The sequence below is a fragment of the Drosophila albomicans genome, chromosome X (assembly GCF_009650485.2).
Source record: "Drosophila albomicans strain 15112-1751.03 chromosome X, ASM965048v2, whole genome shotgun sequence".
Classification (NCBI taxonomy): Eukaryota; Metazoa; Arthropoda; class Insecta; order Diptera; family Drosophilidae; genus Drosophila; species Drosophila albomicans.
This window is the reverse complement of record NC_047627.2, coordinates 292,169-317,731: the sequence shown is the minus strand read 5'-3', so window position 1 is coordinate 317,731 and position 25,563 is coordinate 292,169. Positions and strand designations below refer to the sequence as shown.

Sequence of the window (25,563 nt, the reverse complement as noted above, 5' to 3'; positions counted from 1 at the left end):
CAGTAGTGTCATTTTTTTTAAACAAAAAAAGCTGGATCAGCGAAAACAAAAAGCTAAAAAAAAGCGGAATACCAGAGAAAAAAGTTAGGAAATAAGCTTATTTTTATAAAGCAATGTGGTATATGTTTTTCATTTATAAACCCTCAATTCAATACGTAATATAAAATATAATTGGTAATTCTCTGACAGATGTCACGTGCCACCATCTTTACAGTGAAAACAACATAAACTGAAAAGGTTATTCTAAAGGCTTTGGATGAGCACTATATTTAGAGCTAAGATTGATTTTAGGAACTTGTTCTGTTTTAAGATAAAATATATACATATGTAAATTCATTCATTCATTTCATTTTTTGGTTTGCAATTATCAGATAAGAAAATAAAACAGATAAAAAAATTCCAAAACCATTCGTAGCTTGTAGACTTCCTTTGGCATCGTCAATTTGACGCATCTATGTATTGTATGGATAGTGGCTTGACGGTACAGAATCCTTAGCGAAACCACGAACCGTACAATATTATGGCGTCACCTTTTTTAGACTTGCTTAGATTTTATAGCATTCATTCATGTCGTCATAGCTTGGACACAAACCCCTCATTTTATATACATATAAGGAATTTAATTTCCATGGGAATTTGCAATTTTTCTGTATAAGAGTGGAAAAGAAGAAAAACAAAGCAGGAAATTATTGAACAATCAGAAAGGTATTTATTCTTGTTGTTGTTGTCGTTGTTGGAGTGTTCGATCGTTTTGTTATATAATTATATATGTTTTTTCTATATGCATTTATGTACTAAGCAATTGCTAACAACTGACTATTGGTTTTAAAACTGGTTATCTTTTGTTTTTCACTTTCAAGATGGCTGCTTAAAGTAGAATGGTGACTTAACTTAACGTTAAATTGCTTCCCCGCAAAAATCATCTTAACTACTACATAAAAATTGAATGTACATCTAGATCGTAACATATGTATGTATGTGTGTATGTACTTATATATGTATATATATATTGTATATTGTAGCATAGTCTGAAATCGGCTTAAGTACGTCAAACCAATTCGCAGGCCCAGCTAATTGCCCGTTGAGGTTGACATAACCTCACTTTACATACTGCCTAGCGTCTATTGGGAGAGGGATGGGGGATAAACACTTTACACATATCTATAACTATAGACGTACGTGAGTGCTTGTGCAGTACTATCTATATAGTATAGTATAGTTGTATGCTAAACTTAAATCGATATTTATAACTCTGTGGCTTAATTTAGAAATAAACGCGTACAAAAGGAGTCGGGAATTGGGGATTTCAAGATTGAGGATTTGGGGATGCGGGAAGAGATGACAACTACACACTAACCACACTGCACATTGATTGCACTGATAGGAAGCGCTGCCTAGAAGCGCTGCGGCAACAGATCGCTTTTGATGCCCCTAAGCGCGTGCTTCTTTTTGCGATGCGTGGACAAATTACACGACTGCTTGAAGGAGGCGCTGCACATATCACAGTTGAAACGCCGCTCCTTACTATGCACCACGCGATGCAGTTCCATGCGCGACTTGTACTTAAATTTCAAGCCACAGGCACCATAATCGCAGATGTACCAACGCTCGCCGTCATCCGAGGACACCGCACTGCTGGCACTCGCCGTTGTGCTGTTCGAGTCCTTGGGGGCAAGGTCCGCTGGCGTCGTAAGCAGCGGCATGCCCAGCGTGTTGCATGCCTGTTGCATCACGGTATTGCTGCTGGCAACGGGAACGGGCAAGGGAACGGGACCAGCAAGTTGAACGGCATGCGGGGGCGTTGAGCAGACAGTGTTGCCGCTACTGCTGTTGTTGTTGATGATGTTGTTGTTGTTGCTGCTGCTGCTGTTGCTGGTGGCATTGGTGGAGGTGCCTACATTGACGAAATTCGGTGTGGGCGGCGGTGGCGGCGGCGCTGGCACCACTTGCGACAGATGGTAGATGGTGGTGCTGTTGGCTGCCGCCGCCGCTGCTGCAGCAGCAGCTGTCTGCATTTCGGTTGTCAGCGTGACCAGACTGCTGGGCTCCACTTTGATATCGATGCCGCTGCTGCCGTTGTTGTTATTATTATTGCTATTGCTGTTGCGCGAGCTGCCATCGCCGCCGACGCCGGCGGCGGCAGCCGCTGCTGCTGCTGCCACAGCGTGCAGCTCAGCCAAGTCTTTGGCCTCGCGATGCTGCTGCTGCAGATGTTGCTGCTGTTGATGTTGCTGCTGCTGTTGTTGTTGCTGCTGCTGTTGTTGTGCCTCATGCATCTCCACAGCGGCTGCCACCTCACGTTGCTCCTCCTCACTGTATTTGGTGGCACAATGGTACAGCGCCAACGGTACCGACACCGCGGTCACACTGCCCGGCCCCGCCTGCGACGTTGTGGCACCGCTGGTGGCCGCCGCTGCCTCCACGTCCGTCAAGCAATAGCTAGAGGTACGACTGTGCTCCTGTCAAAGACAAATCGACATTAGTTGTTTGGATTTTGGGCGCCAAAATAATTCGCATTTTCAGCCATGGCTGAACATTAGCAATTTTTAACTTGTCGCACCATTCTGGCACTGCAATTGTGCGCATCGAGTTGGACTGCAGAGGACTTACCTTGGCAACCCCATGCAGAAAGTTGTGCTCATCTTGTATGTGCTTCCAGAAGGCGTCCTGCGTTTGCAACTCTTCCTGGCAAGTGTGGCAGACAATCCAGAAACTGTCGCCCGACAAACAGAACTCGCCCAGTTTCGTATATATCTTGTTATTTTTGCTCAGAATACGCGGAAAACCCATTGCGTTGACGTTGTTTTGGCGACGCCTCAGGGCCGTGCGCTGCGCTTTATTATTATTTATATGAATGTTTTGTTGGCTGCAGTGTGACCGCAAATTTCATTTCAGAATATACCTAAATCAATGTGCTTGGTCGAGCTGCTATTTTATGGTATGACGCCAGTGCACTTCGGTGGTCACACTGTCAAAAACATAATGCAGAGTTGCATGTGACCAGATAAGCACACAAACTTCATTGTGTACACACTGGCCACCATTCAAATGTCAGTCAATATTTAAATGAATCCCGCCATCAGCCTACACACCAAGCGTAAAAATAAAACTTATGTTTAGGATTTTGTTTCTTTTATCTTTAGCGTTTGTTTTCAAATTTATTTTGATTCATTTATTTTTCTGGGATTTGTTTATATCGAGTTTTTCTTTATTTCTGTTGGCTTTTCATATTCAAACATAAATAAACAGAAATAATTAATTACAAATACTTTGACGGCTTCAACTAACAATTAAAATACGTAACATAACATATATGTATACATACTTGAATATCTTAATGTATCTATATATGTCTGTATGCATGTCTATATCTGTATATGGTAAATATAAACTGCTGTGATCTGAAATTGAAATGAAAAAAATGCTTTTAAATCATATCCCATTATCTAATTTAATAACAGCACAAAATAATGTATACATATATAAATATATATTTATATATATATTTAACGTCTAAAATATTGATCGAATTAATATTAATTTTAAGTGTAATAATACAAATAAATATGTTCTATGATCTGCAGCTTGTTCTTTGCCAAAAATAATCCATAAAACGGATATTATTTACGTAAATCATACACATATACAAATACGCATATTTCATGTGTATGTATGCAATTTTTTTTAGATACATACATTTTTTGTTTAACATAAGCATTGTTTTGTTTTTTTTTTATGTTTTAAACATATTTTGCATTTTGTTAGTCATTTTTCATTTCTTTGTTGTGTATGGTTTTTGTGTATTTTTTAGAATAATGCTAAGATTTGAAAACTTTTCTCATTTACAAAGTACATAAGTATTTTTTTTTGTTATTTTTTTCTTTGCATTGTTTTGTTTTTTGTTTTTCTTTCTTATATGGAACATGTTCAACGTTGTTGGGGCAAATGCCCATCGTAATCTGAATGAATTGGTTTATACATTTGATTTGATTTAATGAGTAGGAGGATACAAGAAATTTAATTTCTTGCTTACAATTACAAGTTAATGACTTTATATGTATATGTATATGCACATATATATATGTTTGTATATTACTAAAAAAAAAAAAGATTTGTTTGCTTTTGTTATAACTAATGCAGTCGAGTTTGACGCCAGCGAACGAGCAATATTTGTTGCTGTTATTTTTGTTTTTAAGTTGTTTCGAGCGGGCAGCGCGCATTGAAAACAAAATCGAATTTTTAATAATTTAAACTTGCATATGTGTGAGTGTGTTTGTGGGAGAGCGCAAGTGTGCAAGTGTGCTGACCTTGAAACAAGTTGAAATTTGTTATTGTTTTAGTTGTTGTGGTTTTCTTTAATGTAATCAGTTCTTTGAGTTCCTTCTCAATAAATGTTTTGGAAAATTAAAAAATTATGAAAAGCGAAAATTATTGATATTTTTAGGCTTAAGTTCTTTGTTTATATTCAGTGTATCACAGCTTATTTCAACCATCACCAGCCGACAAATTTGAATCAGTATACTGGCCAAACTAAAAGAGGTATTAAATTTATTTAAACGCAGGATTTTAATTTAATGTTTTAACATAGAAGATATTCTTTCATTTATCCTTTAACTTTTTGTTTAATATGATCGAAAAACAAGTCCCAAGTATAAAAATAACGGTTCTTCATTGATCTATTGCTTTGTGTATAGTATTTTCAATGTTTAGAAGATAGATTTTGGATATTTTAAGCTTTAGATCTCAAGAGACACGCATACTTTACAAATGGGTCCGAGAACCACAATTGTGAAGCAAAATGACGTCATAGCTTTAAAGAATGGATGTACTCGCCCAAAAATTTATGTTTGGACAGTATACTCATTCAAAGTTGTCGGTTGGTGGTAGTTGAAATATGCTGTGATTCACTGTAGTTTTTCGAGCGCTGTCATCGATATTTTTTCACTAGCGACATATGATGCCCAGAAATTAGTTAACCTACTTACGCGCTAAAAAAAAATAATAAAAAAGCGAAATTAATAAATAAACTTAGGCATATACTATAATTTACAATGGAGCATAACATATATATGTATATATATATATATATATGATCACGGACAATGGTTGTTTCAGATTCAGAACGCATCGCCTGCATACCAGGGATGCACCCAAGGCGCCGATGGCGGCGGTGTCGGCGGATAAATCGTCGGCGACGGTTGCCCATGGGCATGATGATGTGCGGATGCTGCGGCCGCCGCAGCGCTCATATGGTGATATGGCGCTGAGAAGGCGCCATAATACGAGGCAGCTGCCAACGCCGCCGCCGCTGCCGTTGGCGACGCAGCTGCCGATGAGGAGTTCGTTGAGGATGCCGGCGAAAGGCTGGCGATGCCAGCTGCAGCTGCAACGCAAATGCTGTGACGTCGATGCATGATGGCATGACGTTGCTGCCGCTCAGCTGCCACAGCTGCTGCTGCTACGGCTGCCACACGTGTTGCTGCTGCTGTTGCAGTTGCGGTTGTTGTCGCTTCTTGTGGCAACGGCAATGGTGGACAGCGACGTGCAGCAGCACGCTGTTGCTGCTCACCACTTGCGCTACTCCAGTCAAAGGCAGCACTGCTGTTGCCACTCTGACGATGATCCTGCAGCGCAACGCCTGCGGTCAATGGAGGACTGAGCATATTTGCGGCTGCCTTCCCATACAGCGTTGACAAATAGGCGTGCTCAGCCTCGGCCATTTGCTGCGCTGCAGTTCTTGCAGCGGCAGAGGCGCTGCTGCTGCTGTTCCTCTTGGTGTTGTTGCTGTCACTGCTGCTGCTGCTGCTGCTGCTGCTTACGGTATTATGTTCCGCATGCTGACGCTTCTTTAGCTGGCGTTGCTGCTCCTGTTGTTGTTGATGTTGCTGGCGTGCAGCTGCTGTTGTTGCTGCTGCCGTTGCTGTTGCTGCTGTTGCACTTGCTGGCTGCAGCTCTTGCAATAGGTGCGATTGCGGGTGAGAGTGTTGCGGGTGTTGGTTGTGGGAGTACAACATTTCGTATGTATTGTTGTGTGCTGACTGTGAATGATAGTGTTGCTGCTGCTGCTGTTGTTGTTGCTGCTGCTGACTATGACTATGATGGCTGTGGAGATGCTGCTGCTGCTGCAGATATTGCTGTGGTGCTGGTGGCGGTGCCAAATGTGCCATATGAGAAGATGCAGACGTCTTTTGTTTGTTGTTGGCATTCGTATCTGTTGATGTTTTTGTGATGCTGTTACTGTTACTGTTGCTGATTTCTGTGGCTGTTAATGTAGTTGATGCTGTTGTAGTATTAGGCAAATGTTGTGCTCCCCAGCTTAATTCCTAGCTCGTGCGCGTACGCTTCGAGGGCGGCTGCTCCGACTGGCGTGTCATGAAAGTCAACTGTGTCATATATTTGATAATGTCGCGCACCTGGACTAGTGGCATATTCTCATTGTAGGAACGATCGTACTCCATGAGTATTTGCACCTGTCGCCTGTGGAGGTTACAATAACATTGAAAAGCTAAATTAGTTTCAATCCAATAATTTATATTGTTATCCTATTCTAATCGCATTGAAATGCCGTTCGATAAGCATACAATTATCGATAGACTTGCGTGCTCTGATTTTAAGCCCGATAATTTTTGTACAATCGATAGGTTTGCTTTCTTGGTAAATACTTAATTTATATTTTAATTAAATTATTCTAATTTGCAAAAGCTGCTTCTTTTTAATTCTCCATTATGAAATTAGGATGAAGGCAGATTTTATTGGCATTGGCTTTATTGTGCGATTAAGCAAAGTTCAGTTAAATTGAAACTGGGTTCCACTAATGAACGGAAAAACATTAAAAATTTGTGGAAATTAAAAAATATCAAATGCATCAGTACTATATGTATATTGAAAACGATTTTATTTTGAACAAGGAAATACTCGAAAGAAAATAGTAAACAAAAAATAATAATCGTCAATCGTAGGGCGCAATTCACTTACCGATTTGCCTTGTAGAGCTCCACACCTAGCGCCTCGATTAGTCGCTTGCAGTGATCGAGGGCTACAGTGGGAAAGAAGTTCTTTTGGAATTCGGTGAGCGTCATCAGCTGCTCGGAGTCATTGAAAGCCTTCATATTGATGCAGGGCACCAAGTGCTTGTCCACGCATACCCTTTGTACCTTGTAAGGCGTCAGATTCATGCTGCTCGTCGGTATCTCGGGTATGACGCACAATCGCTGTGCCCCACCCTCCCCACCACCCGCTGCACTTGCGGCCGCTGCATGTGCCAATGCCGCATGCCGCTGCAAATGCATGGAGGCGCTGTTGGCATTAGAGCTGCCACCGGATGAGGAGCCGCTGCCGCCACCGCTGGAACCGGAGCCGCCGCCGCTGTTACTGCTGCTGCTACCACCGCCCCGTCCGCCATTCTGTAGATGCTGCGCATGCGCCAAGGCGGCGGACATGCGTTGATGCTGCTGCTGCTGTTGTTGCACGGCCGCAGCAGCCTGTTGCTGCTGCTGCTGATGGTGCTGCTGTTGCTGCTGCTGATGAAAAGCGGAGGCCGCTAACGACCTTCGGGATGAAGACAAATCGATAACGTCAGTGGGCGTGGTGCTGGGTGTAATTGTTGTACTGCCTATGCTGGTGTCCACCAAGTGGCTACCAATAAACTGCTGCTGATGGCTGTGTTGTGACTGACGTCCGTAACCACCACTAATTGATGTTGCAACTTGCTTATGCCTTGACCCTGACGACGAAGAGGAGCCACCACCACCACCAGTGGCACCTCCTCCCCCTCCTCCAGCTCCACTAGAGAGCGAGAGTATCGCTAATGGCAGTGAATTGGATTTGGTCGAGCAGATGACACTCTTTTGACGTGAGCCCGCAGCTGGAGCAGCAGCAGCAGCATTATTGCCACTGCTGCTGCCCAGCGGCGATGCAGCCGTCGTGGATGCACTTGAACTGGAGCATGAGCTCGAGGGCGAATGCAGAAAGTGGCCTGGCAATTGAGGTGTGATGGTCACATTGGGATTGGATGCCAGCGACAATGTGGTCACTACATTTGTGCCAGCAACTGCCGGCGACATGGGCGGCGAGATGTATGAGGGCACGGGAGGATGATGGGAGGCATGATTACTACTACTATTATTGCTACCGTTGTTGTTGGCATTTGCATTCGTTTGTATTGACGTAGAAAGATCTGGATTCGCCAGAACTTTGTGTATGACGGCACGCATCTCGTCTGTCATATTAAATTTCTTTTCGAAATCCTCTAATGCTTGTGTTGAGTTCAATGGTATGGTGGTGATACCACCACCACCACCACCACCATTTCCACCACCACCACCACCACCTCCACGCAGGCGCTTCCCACTTGACTGATGATGATGCTGCTGCTGCTGCTGCTGCTGCTGTTGTTGTTGTTGTTGTTGCTGTTGCTGCTGCTGTTGATGCTCATCTGGTATCAAGGGCGGCACAGTTGGTTTTGTGAAGGTGCCACTGCTAGATGCCTTCTGGCTTTTATTGCTCGCCTGCTGCTGCTGCTGCTGCTTGTTGGGATTGTTGTAGTCCAACATGGTAATCAGATCCGTGTCCAAGGGCAGCGATGGCAACGGCGGGAAGTTGCTGTGCGATTTTTGTGGGGCACTGGCAATACTGCCGCCAGCTGTCAAACAGTTGGCAACACCGCCGATGCCAGCGCTGCCGCCGCCAGCGTTGCCACCCAAGCTGCCAATGCCAATGCCGGCGCCCTTCATTTGTTGTGTGAACAGCAAACGTTCGGCGGGCGTCAGCTGATTCCACAGCGCCAAATTTGTGTAATCGGCACGTGTGGATGGCAAATTGTAGTTGAAGGGACTGTTAAATAGACTGCCAATATTGGCAGCAACTGCGGCAGCCGCTGCAGCAGCAGCTGCTGAGGCACCTTGATTGGCAGAGGACGTGGAGGAGGAGGAGGAAGAGTTGCGCGAATGTGAATTATTATTGTTGCTGTTATTGTTGGCAAGAACATGGCCGTGATGGCTACGTGGACTGTGCGTGTTTGGGGAGTGTTGTGCATGGTTAAATGTATTATTTTGGTGTTGTTGTCGTTGTTGTTGCTGTTGCTGTTGTGTCTGTTGTTGTTGTTGTTGTTGCATCAGTGATTGCTCGACATTTGACCTAGAAACATTATATATAATACATGAGTGTCGCTTTGAGCTTGGCTGCAAAATTTCCATTTTTTTTTTTTTTTTTTTGTGTTTGATGTAAAAATTTTGTTATTTTCGTTTTGGTTATGTGGTGTTCTCGATTTTAAGCATTTTTCAAATTTTGTTGTTTATACTCGCTATAGAACTATGTTCCATTCTTACATATGCATATGTGTAGTATGTGTATTTATTATGCCTATGGCTATTTTTATGAATTGCATATCCAAATCTTAACTGCTCACACGATATATCGCAATAAATGCAACCTGCATTGCTCTCCTGCCTGCTGATGCTATCACTTTTTTGTATTTGTTTTTGCCTGCGTTCACTAAGGTAGTGATTTGGTGTTGCCATTGTTGATCAACTACAAGTTTTATATTTCTTTAGTGTATACTATTTGCTCAACCGATTAAAACACTTTGGACTGCCTTTGCTTGTGTTTTACATATTTATTTTTATTACTTAATCTTCGCTAAGCTTCTTATTGTCATTTAATGCCTAACAAGCAAACACACACACGCACACCGGTATGTAAAATGTGTGTGTGTGTGTGCTTGAATGAACTTTTGTATACATCAAAAATGCAATGTTTAATGAATTTGTTTGTTTGTGTGTGACTTGTGTGAATGTATTCGTGTTTTGTGTGCGTGTGAATGTGATAAATATTATTTTATGGCAACTTGCAAGTTGCTATATATGTATGTGTATATAGTCTACATTTCACAGCGATTATTGTTACTAAAACTAGAGTGACCTTTTTTAACGGTATATTTTTTGAAGCTTAAGTCAGGCAAAAGTACAATATTTTTATTATCCATTTAATGGTAAGTAATATGTCAAATGTTATGTATTTATTTAGTATATCTCCACAAAAATGCTACGGTCACACTGGCCTACTCTTGATTATTTTTCATCTTAAATTTCGTGGGCTTGAATTTTCTCATTTTTTTAAATATAAATTATGAAAATCTTGCAAAATGCATAAAGCCTGAACAAATTTTGTAATTCTTGTATGCCAATTATCAACTTGTTGTACACGCATTATATATAATGTTATCTTGATCTCTCTCTCTCTCTCTCTCTCTCTCTCACTGTGTGGTGGGATGCTTTCGGTATCTAAAACTGTGGTGCACATAACGGTTCTTGTGATTTCGATTCGTTTCTTGAGGCCGGACACGTGGCCGCGGGGGTTGTGGTGGTGGATTGTGTTGTGGTGGATGGGAGTCTCTGCCATAGAGGGGATACCTGTCACCAGAATTTGGGAAATTCCATATACATATTGTATATATAAATATATATATACATATATATATATATATATATACAAACAAAGAAATATATATATATATATATATATATATTGTTGATTTTGTAGTTGGTTTGATTTGTTCTTGGTGTTGTTGTTTCGATGTTATTGTAATTGCTCTCGTCTTTGAGTTTGAGTCTTGATTGGTTTGTTCATTTTGTTTTTCTTTCTAATTTGAAGTGCAACAAAAATTATTAGGGGTAGTCAGTACACACAGCCATAAATTATATATATAGATACATATATATATGGTTTACAGTATTTTTATATATTTATATTAATCACAATATATATCAAATATAATAGTCATTTATGTATATATATTGTTAATTCTGGTTTTGGGCGAAGTTATGTTTTTCAAAATATATGTTGTAGTTCCTCTATCAGCGCGAGTATCTTTTCAAAAATCTCTTTGCAATATTATTATGTAGTAGAATACAAAAACAGAAGAAACATATCCGGAAATAATCAATAATTGAACCACATTATAAAATACATAATCATATGAGAAGGAAAAAGAAATATATGTAAGAATGTACATACATATGTATGTTTATGTACACATGTCATTGTTATTTCATTGCATTACAAGTATACTATGTCCATCAATCAAAATTTTTGGAGCAAACTTGACAAATAGAAATTAATATAAAACGTCCAAGTTGAGGGCATGCAAACTACATTGAAAAAAAAAATACAAAATTTAACTACAAAGTGAATATACATATATGGATTTGGTAGATTAAATGCTTCTATATGTGTGTATGTGAAAATGTGTGTGTAAGTGTGGGTGTGTATATGTATGTATTTGGGTATAGGGAAATGTGCGTCCAATGCTCTCAGGTCATCATTAATCTTCGCTTCTTACCGCTATTGGTGCCGTTATTTAAGGATGTATATGTGTATATATAATTATACATATATCACATATATCGTTAATATTGATTTTTGGCATTTGAACATTTTTCTATTTGCCAAATATATTTTTTTATATGCGGGCTTGCTTTTTTTTTTTTTTTTTTTTTTTTTTTTTTTGTCTGAAGTTAGCCAGAATTACTTTGTGTTAGTAACGCGAAAAATGTTGTAAAAGTTGGTAACAATATTTTACTTAGGTGTGTTTGATTTTTTGTATGGATATTTTGAAAAACATAAAATGTAGTGACGCCCTGAATGAATTTCGCTAAGAACTTTGAGGCAGTCTTCCATTTTTTTATTGTAATATACCGAATGCGATGAGAAAGCTTAGTTTTTGGTTTTGACTACAACAACAATTAGAAAAACATGGAAATAGGTTTTTGGCTTGGAATTAATTATAATTTTTCTTTGTTTAGTGTTGGAAAATTACGAAAAATAATGTAGTAGCGTGACTTTGGGGCAAACGTTTTTGGTAGCAAATAAGTTATGTATGTAACGATTATTTTTCATAATTTTTTAGCAGATTTATCAAAAAATTGTCAACACAATCAAAATATTTATTAAAATTAAATAAAATGCGTGCACAAACGCCGATTTCGATATGCAATTCTCGATTTGTTTAGTTATAACTAAGACGAAAAAACAATTGGTGGAAAATAGAAGAACAAAAAAAAATGTAGCTGGTTTTAATTGATTTCTTGTTTTTCGTGTGGCACCCTAATGGCAATAAAAAATGTTCAACTTAGTTTAGAGTGAAAAAGTAATGTACACATAATAAACGAATTACAACAAAATTTGAAAAACACAATTTCTGCACAAAAAAAATCTATTTTTTTTATTTGTACCATTGCTCAATCAATGAATCAATCAATTATCAAATCAACAAATGTTATAAAACATATGTATATCATATAAATTGTGCAAAGAAAAAAGCAAAATCAAAGTAAGTAGCAAAAACGAATTGAAAATATAAATGTAATTGCAAATTTGCTTTGATTTCAACCTCGCGCAGTAACAGATCGATAGCAACACACTCTTCGATTTCGATAGATTGATATACTTACATGTGATTGGCATTCTGCCCGGCCGCTGAACGAACCAACGGCGGCGGCGCATTGCCGCCCCCACTGTGACTGTTCACGGAGGACATGGAAATCGCAGGATTGTTGTACGTATACGCTTGCCGACTGTTGCCACTTAGCATCATGTTGTTTAGGTGTTCACGATAGGGGCCGACGCGGTTTGCATTCGCATGCGTTTGTTGCTGCAACACAGAGGGGTAAATAGAAAAAGAACGGTGAAAAACTGGCATGAATGATATGGTGGGTGTGTGCGTGTGTGTGTGTGTGTGTGTGTGTGTGTGTGGGAGAGTGAGAGTGCGACATAAAAAGCTTCCAACAGGTTGCCGAACACACGTATGTATGTCTATATTCGTGTGTGCATGCATGCGTATGTATTTACAGCTTATATGTTGCTATGTATGAGGGAGAGAGTGAGATAGAGAGCATAGCATCAGAGTGTATCTAAACATGACCCAGTTTCTAAGCTGCTGCGGCTACAACTACGTCTTTTGCCAAACTGTGAACAAAAAAAATCAGCTAGAAATACAAACACATACTTATGTGTTCCACTCTATCTCGGTGTGTATTTGTGTAATTACAAACGTGGCTGTTAATATGTTTCTTATGCTTCTTCTGTCCTTAACAAGTGACGCTCTCTTTTTCTCTCGCACTCTTTGCATTGTCAATTGGTTTTGAAAATGCAAGCAGATGTGCCGTCACAACAATAAAAACAAATGTAATCTCAAAGGCATTTATTAATGAATTTTTTCTGTGATATGAAACGTACACAAATACATACACACAGGCGTACGTATGAAGCCATGCTCGTCTGTTTGCGTTTGTATGTTGACAGAGCGTGAGAAAGAGAGAGAGAGAGAGAGAGAGAGAAAGAGCTTGTGCACACACAGCAACACATACCAACGTATTAATTCACGCTTTCCAGCAGCGAAACAAACGTGTGTGATTATTAGACCTGGCAATCAATCACTTGGACTATCGTATATGTACGTATGTACATATATAAAATAGAAGGATACAGGGTATATCAAAATTAAACTTTGAAGCAAGATACCAAGTCGAATTTGATTGTAAATTACAACACTTGTGCTGAAGGTTCGCCATTCAAACAGATGCAAAAATAACATTCGATGAATGCTATTGGAACAGTGAGGTCGTTGTCTTATTTTAATCGCTTCGACTAGCGTAGATTACTATGATATCGATTTGAACTATACTCATTATAAGTCTCTTTGAGTGCACTATGGGCAAAAAGTCCCAAATTTTGGCATTTTTACATTTTTTTTTGTGTTCCGTTTTAATAAATTGACTTTATTTTCTGAATTAGAATACTTGAAGAATACTGAAACATATTTTTAAAAAATTTTAGACTTCGTTGGTACTTTGTTATTCGTCCATATTTAAAGACTATAATCTGGCAAACTCTAAAAAAAAATTGTCACAAAACTTTCGATTGTGATTTTTTCTGTGAGTTTTGTATTCAATTATTAAATCAAACAAAAATGTATCTGTGTTTCTGTGGAGTCTAACTTGTGAGTCTAGGCCAGTCGAGGCAATTTTAAAGCTGATTGTTTGAGGTATGCCCATCAAAACTTAAAGTAGGTAATTGATGTACTTATACGTTAATACTTGTGAGTGGTGTCCAATGTCTCCAACTTTGCATAAAGTACCGGTAAAAATGCGTCAGAAGCGCTCAAAAAATTGTACAAACGCGAATTTGTACAAAACTTTTCTCATGCAAGAAAAAACAGCCGCCTGAATACTATATCAGATGTGTTTAATAGAGAGCATTGGGTTTCTCTTACGCACTGCTTTCAACTATAAATCTAAAGGAACGTCAAAGATTAAATTATAAAAAAAAAACTACCAAGAGATGTTATTAGGGGCATGTGTAGACAATAATGATAATCAGGATAATGATTTAGAAAAAAATCGAACTTTGTAGCCTTATGGTAAGGTGGGCGGGAAGGAAGGCGTGGTCCAATTGAAAAAAAAAATCCGAAATTCTATCTTAATTTTTTGAGTATTCGTACGCAGTTTCATGTTTCTAATTTTAAAAATGGTAAAAATGAAACAATTTGGGACTTTTTGCCACTCGAGTGGTCCTTTCTTATTTTGTTTCCCCACAGTTTTTATTGCGCTGGGGGCTTATAAAAGTCCAACTTTAAAGATTAGCAAATAGAACTTTAACGAAAAAATGAAATGGAGGTGCTCCAAACTCCCCTCCATATTTGCACAAAGGTTATCGATAACAATAAGGATCATGCAAAACATAGCGATAATAATTACTCACCAACATTTGAGCATGAATCTGTGAGACATTATTCGTTGAATTCATCCAGCCTCCGCTGGCTAAGGCCTGCACCGTGGTCAGCATCCGTGTGTTGCCCTGCGACTGTTGCAGCATTGCCGCCGCCGCAGCGGCTGCTGCCTGCGAATTGAACGCCGCCGCGGCGGCCGCTGCTGCAGCGGGCGATGGAAAATTGCCCGAGTTGGTCACACCGTTGGCACTGGCTGCCGCAGCGGCAGCGGCAGCGGCCACAGCACGTTGCTTCATCAAATGCTGTTGCGTAGCAGCGCTGATGGCAGTGGAATGCTGTTGTTGTTGCTGCTGCGACTTTTGGGAATTTGCATTAACGGCGCTGCCACCGCCGCCACTGGCGCTGCCACTATTGCTATTAACGCTGTTGGTCACCTTTGGCGGCGGCGCCGATGGTTGACGTGTCCAGTTGACGGAGTTGTTGACATTGGCTCGATTGCCAATCAGCAGATTGGAATCGACCACTTTACTGGGCCAATAATCCTCGAATTCGGTGCCATTGGGAAAATAGCTTTTGATGTCTGTCAGAGAGATGACAGCAACATTTTCGCTGGAGAAAAGCTCGTTGCGTATGCCTTGCACCTTGCAGCAGAACTTTAAATAGGCCAAATCCCAGCCATTGAGCAGCTCCGCCTTGGTCTTCAAGTTTTCCGTTTCGCCCTCGAAGTAAAACAGCGGCACAACCTGCTGATTGTTGCGCACTGTATAGGGGACAACGGACTCCTTGTTGATGCGTATAAAGCCGCATTTCTCAGAGGGTGTCTTGCTGCCTGAAACCAACTTGCGATAGCAAATGTCCAGGAATTGATAGAACTTGGAGGCATCGCTGAGTCGCACCACCAAATCCTTTTGGGTGAAAATGTCGCGACCAAATTCGCCGTCGCAATGCTTGTGATTGATCTCGATGAAGAGGCGTGCCTCGGCATCCGTTATGTAATAGCTGCGCACGCATGTGCAGCTCGAGTAAATATCCGGATGCAGGCAATTCAGATACTTGCCCAGCAATTTCAATTCGATCATGCGCACCGAGCAATATTTCTCCGATTGACGATAAATGTAGGGTATCGATACTTTGCCAAATTGCGCCCAACCAAAGTGGCCCTTTATCGATTCCTCATCACATGGCCCTCCACTCCCTTTTTGCGCTTTCCCGTTGTTATCACTCCCGTTGTTATCGATAACAGCGCCATTGGCACGACCATTGGCTGCCAGCGCTGGCACCACTTGCATTGTACCGTTGGGTAGTTTCTGATGTCGCGACAAATAGCTCATGATATTCGTTTGTCCATTGCCATTGGTCAGCGGCGGTTGCATCGCTCCACCGGCATTGGCTGCATTGCCACCGCCACCGCCGTTGGCATGCTGCATGGCCGCTTGCCGACTCGCTTGTTGGGCGGCCTGTTGCTTCTGTTGTTCCTTCATTTTGGCGGCTAGCTCGCGGATCTCGGCATCGTCGGGTCGCTCTTGTTTGACGGGCGGTCCCAATGCGCCGCCCAAACTGTTGCCATGCAGTGGCAGCGACTGTCCGTTGGCGTCAACGACGCTGGTGATCTGCACGTCGTCGCTGCTCGACATGGCGACTGCTCTCTCTCTCTCTCTCTCTCTCTCTCTTTCACTCGTCGACTTGCGCACTCTCTCTGCTCTCTTTTACTTTGCTGTTGCTTTCTTGCTGTTTTCTTTTAATTTAGTTTCGTGCTCCTTGCGTGTTGACAATTTTTAATACATTTTGCATTCTCTGCAATTAGGTGTATAAAAAAAATAAACAAGAACTCGGTTATAAACACAAGAATACAAATCGGAAAATGTAACAAAAAAAAAAACCAATTGATTGATAGTACACGCACGCACACACATATACACAGCGCTGCCGCCGCTTTTCTCTCACTGTCATTCTCCCGGCATGCGTTAGCTCTCTCAGCTGACACAGATATGGCAACACTGGCGCGCGCACACACACACGCAAACACACACAGCAAAACGTGCAGCGCTGTTGTTGATGTTTTTCTTGTTGTTGTTGTTACTTGTATATCATGCTGTTTCTTTCGCGCGCACTTTTTGTTGTTGTTTAATGTATGCGTTTCAGCTTGCTTGTTGTTGTTTTTGTAGCGGCGGCAGAGTAGCGTGTTTTTGCAAATTTATTTTTTTCTCGTTGCTTTACTGGCTAATATTTTAATCCACACACTCACTCATACATAGGTAATAAATTTGGATTTATTTGTACACATCTTTTTCATTGACACTTACAATAATTATCGGGCATTGTGGAGTTGAAGAGGAAAACATGAAAAAAATGTACACAACATAGTCACTTTTCTCGTATATGACACAATACATTAGGTGCAATATATATGTATACACACTTTCATATATCTATTATAACTTATTATTTTGTGTGCTTTAATTTTATTTTATTTTTTTGGTTTTGCTTTAGATTATACACCGCGGACGCGACGCAACCGCCTACAACGACGAGGCAACGCTAAAAAAAAAACGCTGGTTTAGGCTCTGCGGACTGCGACGAGACGTCCTCCCGTCTTCGCAATACACAAACGAGTGTGATCGTTGTTACGAAAATTATTTCAACGAAGTCAACTGAAAAATGTGTGCGCCAACGTGTCTGTGTGTGTGAGTGCGAGTGAGTAACTGTCTGTGCGTGTGTGTATGTGTGTACATAGCGCCGACGCTGACGCAGGCAGCGCAGCATACGCTAACGTACACATACACACATATAATGAGCGAAAAGAAATACAGAATACATAGAGCTGCAGCAGCCGCAGCAACGAAAACAACAACAAGTCTGCGACTATGACGTCGGGCAGAGACACGACGCCGAGCATGCAACCGAACATTGTGCCGAATTGCTGTTGTTGTTGCTGCTGCTTTTGTTGTAGAATTTGCTGCTGTCCACCAAGCGCACACCTTGCAACCCCCTTATGCACTTCTTCTATCGACTAGCTAAGCTGCTCTACAACGGCACAGTTACAGTGGAGCAATTGCTGATGAACATTGTTCAACACTTTCTCTATGACTAAGCAGCAAATCAGCTTGATATGTTGAATTCAATGCTACATATAAAATTCTTTCGTATTCTGTAATGCGAAAAGTTTGCGCAATTACTCAATTTATACTATATTGGAAAAAGAATATAATATATATGTATATGTATATACATACATTCATAAGTAAGTTATTGTTTTCATTTTGAAGAACTTTCGAAAAATGGGTACAAAGTTCTTAACACGCGAAGCTTCATTGAATTGAATTAAAATTGATGTCAAGAATTGCTTACAAAACAATAATGAAAAAATGTGAAATGTAAAATTTTCTTTTCAACGAATGACTACAAAACTATACCATAGACTTCCATTTAATATTCTAATTAAAATGCAAATAAAAATAAAACATTGAGAAAAATGTTTAAATTTCAAAATTCAAAATATGGAACAATTTGAAATGTCGATTGATTGAATCACACATCAAATCGTTCATATACAAATTTATCTTTTGTAGATTAGCTTTCGTTCTTTGAAGCACAGGCTCCAATAGTACTGTCCGACTTATAGAGGTGTTAACTGTTGGAGTTTTCACTGTATCGCAACTTTCTTTTTGCAGCTGAAAGACACCAATTGAAGCATGTGCACTTTGGCCCCGAAATCATCAGTGTGTTAACACTGTAGAAGCGAAGCTTAAGCCATGTACGAAGCGATGCGAGCACATAGAGCTAGAGCTGATGGCGACGTCGGACAACGGACATTGGCTTTGGCTCTGGGTCTCTATGCTCTGCCTTGGCTGCAGCGTGGGTCAAACGTGCCGTTGCTGTGTGTGTGTGAGTCGTGGCAGCAGAGCAAACAGCGAGCGGGGGCGTCTCTATTTTTGGCATCGTCCCTCGCCCTCACCACCCGGCAATAGACAATTTGTGGGGCATGCAGCATGGCGGCAGCGCGTTCGCAGGCCCTGGCTCTAGCCACGTTCCCTTTCTCTTTCTCTCTCGCTCTTGCTCTCTCTCTCTCTCTATCTCTCTCCCTCTCTCGCATCGCATTCGCTCCCTCACACATTGCTATGTGTGTGTGTGTGTGTGTGTGTGAGTGTGTGTGTATGCAAGAAGTTTTCGTGTTATTCGCGCACTGTGTGTGCTCAAGAAAGGCCCCGCTTCAGTCGACGTCTCAGTGGCTGCGGCAGCAGCAGCAGCGGCGGCAGACAAGACAGCTGCCGTCGACAGAGCGGACACACTTCGTCTATGAGTGTGTGTGTAGCGACGAACACGACGGTAAAAGCAAAACAGCTAAAGCGACAACGCTGCGTTGCGACGTCAGCTGCGCAGCACAGCACAAAAGGTCGCCCTTTGAGTGCATTTCCTAAATAACAACAAAAAGAACAGCTACAACAGCAATGCGAGCGCAAAGAAATAATAAAAATACATTTGGTTTTATGGCCGAAGCACTTACCTGACCCCTCTCACTCTCACTCATCCTCTCCTTCTCACTGACACTCACTCGCGCTCACACCGCTTAGTCGAAATCAGTTTTTTTCTATTTTATTTTTGAGCAGAGCTTTTGCTGGCTAAATTTAGATTTGACTACGCGCACATTAACATATACATATGTATGTATGTATGTATGTATGTATGTGTGATGTATTTTCCAAGCAACAGCTTTTGGCTTGGCAGCACCATTCTAATTTGTCAGCTCTATGGGTCTTTCAAACTTTACTTTCTATGCATATGTACATACATATATGTATATGTAGATACATATGTATGTATGTACTTTCTATGCATATATGTATGTACATATGTACATACATACATATGTACATACATATATTAAAAAAAGAAATCATAAATCAGACATACAGACAAACACATGTCCATACATACATACATACATATTTATTTATATACATAAGCACGCACAGGCATCGATAAGTGTCGTTTTCGGTCGTCGTCGAGCCCGAAGAGCCCGCAACGCTAAAGCGAGGCCCCGTTTCGTGCGCGCTTTGCTATGTAAACACAGCTAAACACGTACTCTGTCTGTGTGTGTGCGTGTGTGAGAGAGTGCGCCCGCCTTCACCCATTAATGAGAATATTGGTTTGCTTTTGGAGAGGGTGGTGGGGGGTGGGAAAGGCTGTGTGAGTTATTGGTAGTTCGCCATGTTGTTGCTAGTTTCACACTGCCAATACTTCGGCTTTGATATTTCTGAGAATTGGGGTGTGTGCCTCTGTGTGTGTATGTGTGTGTGTGTGTGTGTATGCATGTGTGTTGCCGTTTCGTGAATTTTGCCGAGCACAAATCAAGAGCAAGCACCTGCAAGCCCTCCACGAAGCAATTCTAGACTACAACTTTTACAGACTACTCTTTCTCATACCCACAATATTCATTTCATAATAACAAAAGCTCTCCCACTCTCCTTTTTGTGTTTGGAGCACATTTTTGTAATTTCATTATTTTTGCATTATTACTATAAAAGTTGCGCACTTTTGAGATCACTTTTGAAATTCGCAATTTGTCAGTTTCGAGAAAAGGTCCCCGATCCCGACTAAGGAAATTTACAAATATCTATCAAATTACTCATTCAATATGTTAGTTGATTGTACATACATATTTATGTATGTACATATGTGTACAATACATACATACATACATATATGGTTGATAAGTCCACAATTCGATCTGACATTACAAAATACGCAATATTATTTTCATAATTATCTTTTGCAAGTCGAAAATCTTTTTTACATTTCTTTAAAATATGTTATATGTATGTATGTCTATTTAATCATTTTTAATTGTCATAGTGTTCAATAATACAAATTTTTAATTTTGCTTTTTTCAATAGGTTGAAGAACTCTTACTCAATCCAAAAAGTAAGAAAGCTATAGTCATGGTCTGACAACATTCAGATTACCAATGTACGTGTAGTTGTATGTAAGTATATATGTATATGTATATGTATGCCATTCAGCCATTCATTTGTAGATAGCTTATAGATCTATTCATGTGCTCTCTTTGCTCTCTCTTTGTCGCAAAATCGACGCAACATCGGGACGCATCGCGGTATAGCGAATCATCAAACCCAAAAAAATAAAAACACCCCAAAAATTTCGAACGCATAAATATGCGAGTGCGTAAGTATGAATGCGGCGATCAACGGTCGCTTGATTTGGCATTTGAATATCGCGTTCTCACTTGCACTCGTTTGCAAACTTTCATTTATAACATCATAATCCTCATGAACTGGCGAAATCTGTTAAATTATTATAAAAAAAAAAAACATAAAGTTATATTAAAAATGGCAATACTGACTTTGTTTGTTCGTATTATGAAATTAAAATTGAAGTCGTAAGGGTTAGTGATCTAAAACAACTTACGCGCATTTTGACTTCGACAATTTCATTAGAACTTTTTCAAAAGTGAAGACACCTAAAATGTGTGGTTCTTTTCGATTGCGACTTGCGATGGAGAGGTGGACATGTTTAAGTCAACCCTGCTATTGTGCTGATCAAGAATTGAAGAATTCCTTGCCCTAAGAAAATACGATTGTGGATTTTTATCTTGTAGGTTTCATTGTCATTTTAGGGTTCGAACACCCTGTTTTTTTTTTTAGCTCAGCAGCTGTTTTTCCTCGTGTCCTAGAACTAGAATTATATTTCGTAAAGCTTCCTAAGACATATAAATTTACCTTATCTGCATTTTTTAACATTCACTTACTTTTTATATGGCATTGTAAAATAGTTTTGTAGTTAGCTTAATAGAATTAGCTTAAATTAATGAACAAAAAACAACTCATAATCGAAACTTAAGTTATCTTATTACATAATTGAAGAAAAAAATTACATAATTGAAAAAAATAATACTAAATTAAATATATTCTAAATACAATATGTATGTATATATAAATAAAAAAATTATAGACAAAACTATTGTATTGTATTTTGAATTTCTCAGAATATTTAAATTAAATGATTAATACTGTTCATAATTGCTGTAAGTTCCATTTAATAAGTAATAGTTTTTGGTTTTTTTACCAAACTCATCTCAAAGGATGAAGTGTAACAAAACGTCTACTGAAGTCTCACTTCAAAATGTAACTGGAGTTTTACTAAGAGAGATAAACTAGCACTTAGCACTTTCGTAAATGGGGGAGTTACTCATCTACATATAATATCTTCATTTGTCCAATTGGAAACAAGGGTCACTAAAAGTACATTTTCGTAATTCATGGTATTCAATATTAAAGATAAATTTGATCTTAAAATTATGCTGACCATGAATATATACTCTATAGAGACGAAGATAACTCCATCGGCATGTTACATAAGTTTTGGATTTGCTCAAACGGAAAACGGGTTATAAAAATTGTAGATATCGAAATGTTCGCACATTAAAGCGCAATTATCTATTGGGGCCTCTGAGTAATTCGTGGCGTGATTAAGGTGAGCTTAGTTGGGTGTGGTGAGATGTGCTGTGGTGTGTTGTGCTGTGGTGTGGTAAGTCACAAGTCGTGGCACTTTAAACGAACGGCGTAAAGAAGCGTTACACGTTTGTTTTTTTTTTGTTTTTTGTCAAGTCAGCTTCATTATCACTGTTCGCATCTCTTCTTATCATTTTTATTTTGTTTTTAACATGGTTGTTGTTGCTGCAGCTGCTGCAATTGCAATCTAAATAAATAAACGCGATTAAACGGCGGAGAAAGACGTACCCACAACACACTTTATTTGCTCGATATCCACTTGCCTTCGCTTGCACACAGTAACACACACTCTGTCTCTCTCTCTCTCTCTCTCATGAGAGTGCAACTGACCCCTCTGCCCGACACATGAAAAACCGCACATTTGAGCACATGTGGAGCTGCTGCTCTTCTTCTTCTTATTTTGCGCCTCTCATTGCTGTTATTTTTATAAGCTCATTCTGTTTACAAATAGAAGAAACCAAAAACAATTATTGTCCTTTGATGGCCATGACTGGCGTTGCCACCTGGCATCAAAGTATACCATTGATATTTTCGCCTGTTGTGAACATTCGTCTATTGGATTTCGTGTCATCAGCATCTTCTTTCTTTCTAGCTGCGCATGACGTCTGCGACAGCGTTCATTTTTTTTTTAGAGTTGGCAATAGCTCTACAGTTGCTTGCGCTTCGCTTTTTTATGTGGGGCATGTTGGCATTGTTGCTCATAAAGCGATTATTCTCACTAATTCAAGCTATGTATCTTAAACATCAATGGTAGAAAGCTGAAAACTGATTAAAGCGAGTATTTATTCGAAGGAAGCTAGAAATAATTTTTGAAATACATATGTATGTATGTGCATATATATAAAAGTACATACATATGTACATATGTACATACATAGGTACAACGAATTATTTTCTGCATTATACTTATTTCAGATGAATTATGATAGATTAAGTAGAAAAAATATTAATATACAAAAAATTAGAGGATAAATGAAAAAATACCTTGTATGTTAAAACATTAAACTAAAATCCTGCGTTTAAATAAAGTTAATACCTCTTTTAGTTTGGCCAGTATACTGACTTAAAGTTGTCGGTTGGTGGTGGTTGAAATAAGCTGTGATCCACTGTCTGTATGTACATATGTACATGTGTATGTCTTACATTCCCCCCTTTTTGACCATCAGGAGATCAGCCTTTTTCTTCTAGAAATGTTAGTAGCTCGTTTCCAATTTTTCGTCACTCCCACTTACAAATGCTTATTTGTGTTGATGTGTGTTGTATGTGTCCGTTGCAGCCAAAATTTTTAGGCTTACAGCCAGAAATGTACATACATATGTACATACATATGTATGTACATAACTGGCAAAGTTCTAAATTCATACAGGTGAGTGAAGCAACTGTTGCTGCTGCTGTTGCAACGTAGCGCATGTCAAATGTCAAGCAAGCCGGCGCAGCGAACTTTTGACCCAAACAACAAGCAATAAGAACAATCGAAGAACGATAAAAAGACGCGAAAAAAGAACACATAAAGAGAATCACGAAGACACGAAAAAAACCAAATACCAGCGAACAACGCGCAAAACGTTTAGCGGGCGCTCTATGTGTGTGCATGTGTATGTGTGTGAGTCTGAGTGGGTGGGGTCGAAGCAACCGAGCGTTGACGACGATGTTAAAACACACACACACACACCAATACGTAGGCACTTGCATACAGTTAGACTTTGCTATAGTCGAATTGTTGTCGTCATCAAACTTCGTACCGACACGAATAGCAGCGACTGCATCAGCTGCTACTGCCGCTGCTTCTTCTTTCAATTTACTCGTGCACACAGATTGGCTTACTCACCAATACAGAAAGCATGAAAGCGTCGCTGTCGCAGTCGCTGCTGCTGCTGCCACGCAACGCGCTCCATCATTTTGGGCTATGCGTGTATGTATGTGTATGTGTATTTGTATTTGTTGTTGTTGTGTGTAGCTGTGTGTGTTTTTTTCTTCATTGCTTCTGTTGTTGTTTTTTTGTGTCGTTCGTTCGTTCGCTCGTTTGCCGTCGGCAGCCGTCGATGCGCATATTTAAACGTGTTGCATAGTCTCTTGCCAGGCTCTCGTCAGCCGACCCGCGCCAAGCAAAAAGCAGGCAAGGCGAACGTTCGTCGTCGTCGTCGTTGTTGTCGGCCCGTCAGTTCGTCACTCACTCAAGCACGCCGCTAGCTAGACACACACAGAGCCACAGACACCGACACTCACACACACGCATATACATACATACATATATACTCACACAGCTACACACAAATTCAATTGGCCTCAATAATGAATTAACGAAAAAAGAAGGCAGCTACAACAACAACAACAACCACAGTGGCCGCAGAAACAACGTAGCGTGCGAAAGAAATAAGAAATGTTTTATGATGGTGGAAAGGGCAATTGGTGGGGGGGGGGGGGGGGACTTTGGCAAAGTCGAAACATGCTGGCAGAGAGAGAGAGAGATAGCGAGAGCGAGAGAGAGCGCGCTAGCGAGAGATAAGCCAGTTGTGTAAAGTTGTGTTGTTACTTTTTACATGCAGTATAGAAAAGGCATTTTTGTGATTAAACGAATTTCTTAATATTTTGATGTAATTGCTGTTTGCTGTTAGGGGATTTTGGTGTTATATTATGTACTGGTATGACCGTGTGTTTGTGTGTGTGTCGATGTCACCGCCATCGCCGTCGGCGCCTCTGCTGAAAAACTTGTTGTGCCCGCTGCTGCCGCTGCCGCATTGAAACGGGGCCTGCCACATCGACTGCGAGTCTTTGGGCTCTGTTGACTCTCGAGATTAAAGAGCAGGCAGCGGCAAAGCGGCAGCATGAGTAAGCGAGCGCGTTGCGCAAGGCCGCCCATTGTACTGGGCTGCTAACGAGCGACAGAGACAGCGATGAAGCTAGAGAGGAGAGGAGAGCAGAGCGTAGCAGCGAAAAATATAGCACGCATACATACATACATATGAAGTTATACATACATACATACATGTATGTACATACATATGCATGTGTAAATATGTACATGTGTAAATATGTACATATGTAGTTAAAAACGCTTATGTGCTTGACAACATTTCTGAATATTTACAACAATTTGACAACGACATACATATGTACATACATACATATGTAAACATATTCATACATACATTCATAGGTATGTACATATGTATGTACATACATACATACACATGTATGCACGTATTTAGTTATTCACAATATTCTAACCTTAATAGCTACACTTTAAGAACCACCCGCTTTTCTTCCTCTTTCTCTCTCTCTTTCACTCTTTGCTGGACAATGATTTTT

At 40.2% G+C, this 25,563-nt stretch overlaps 2 protein-coding genes across 8 annotated transcripts; both read right to left on the bottom strand.

The window, feature by feature from the left end:
* Positions 1 to 703: 703 nt before the first annotated feature.
* Positions 704 to 2,945, bottom strand: LOC117577788 (AT-rich binding protein). Its single transcript, XM_034262714.2, has 2 exons — positions 2,611 to 2,945; positions 704 to 2,459 (listed from the first exon to the last, which is right to left on the bottom strand). Exons 1-2 carry the CDS (start codon positions 2,788 to 2,790, stop codon positions 1,395 to 1,397), a joined length of 1,245 nt encoding a protein of 414 aa, XP_034118605.1. The 5' UTR covers positions 2,791 to 2,945; the 3' UTR covers positions 704 to 1,394.
* A 3,103-nt stretch (positions 2,946 to 6,048) lies between these two features.
* Positions 6,049 to 17,831, bottom strand: LOC117573734 (uncharacterized protein DDB_G0283357). Of its 7 annotated transcripts, none has more exons than XM_034257147.2 (5): positions 17,029 to 17,831; positions 14,758 to 16,519; positions 12,450 to 12,649; positions 6,976 to 9,135; positions 6,049 to 6,477 (listed from the first exon to the last, which is right to left on the bottom strand). In XM_034257147.2, the coding sequence occupies exons 2-5, from the start codon at positions 16,357 to 16,359 to the stop codon at positions 6,324 to 6,326; spliced, it is 4,116 nt and encodes a 1,371-aa protein (XP_034113038.1). In that variant the 5' UTR covers positions 16,360 to 16,519; positions 17,029 to 17,831; the 3' UTR covers positions 6,049 to 6,323. The 7 variants fall into 7 exon arrangements, with proteins under 7 accessions (XP_034113038.1, XP_034113121.1, XP_051861209.1 ...); XM_034257230.2 differs by having other exon boundaries at positions 6,976 to 7,548; positions 17,029 to 17,816; XM_052005249.1 differs by lacking the exon at positions 17,029 to 17,831 and adding an exon at positions 16,971 to 16,992.
* Positions 17,832 to 25,563: the final 7,732 nt, after the last annotated feature.

What these genes read in the sequence shown, in the direction of transcription:
- LOC117573734 (XM_034257147.2), bottom strand. Translation starts at nt 16,359, where the DNA reads ATGTCGAGCAGCGACGACGTGCAGATCACCAGCGTCGTTGACGCCAAC. An exon ending in AGATTCATGCTCAAATGTTG is followed by an intron (nt 12,650 to 14,757) that starts GTGAGTAATTAT and finishes TCTGTGTTGCAG; the next exon opens with CAACAAACGCATGCGAATGC. An exon ending in GGGCAGAATGCCAATCACAT is followed by an intron (nt 9,136 to 12,449) that starts GTAAGTATATCA and finishes TAATGTTTCTAG; the next exon opens with GTCAAATGTCGAGCAATCAC.
- LOC117577788 (XM_034262714.2), bottom strand. Translation starts at nt 2,790, where the DNA reads ATGGGTTTTCCGCGTATTCTGAGCAAAAATAACAAGATATATACGAAA. An exon ending in TTCTGCATGGGGTTGCCAAG is followed by an intron (nt 2,460 to 2,610) that starts GTAAGTCCTCTG and finishes TGTCTTTGACAG; the next exon opens with GAGCACAGTCGTACCTCTAG.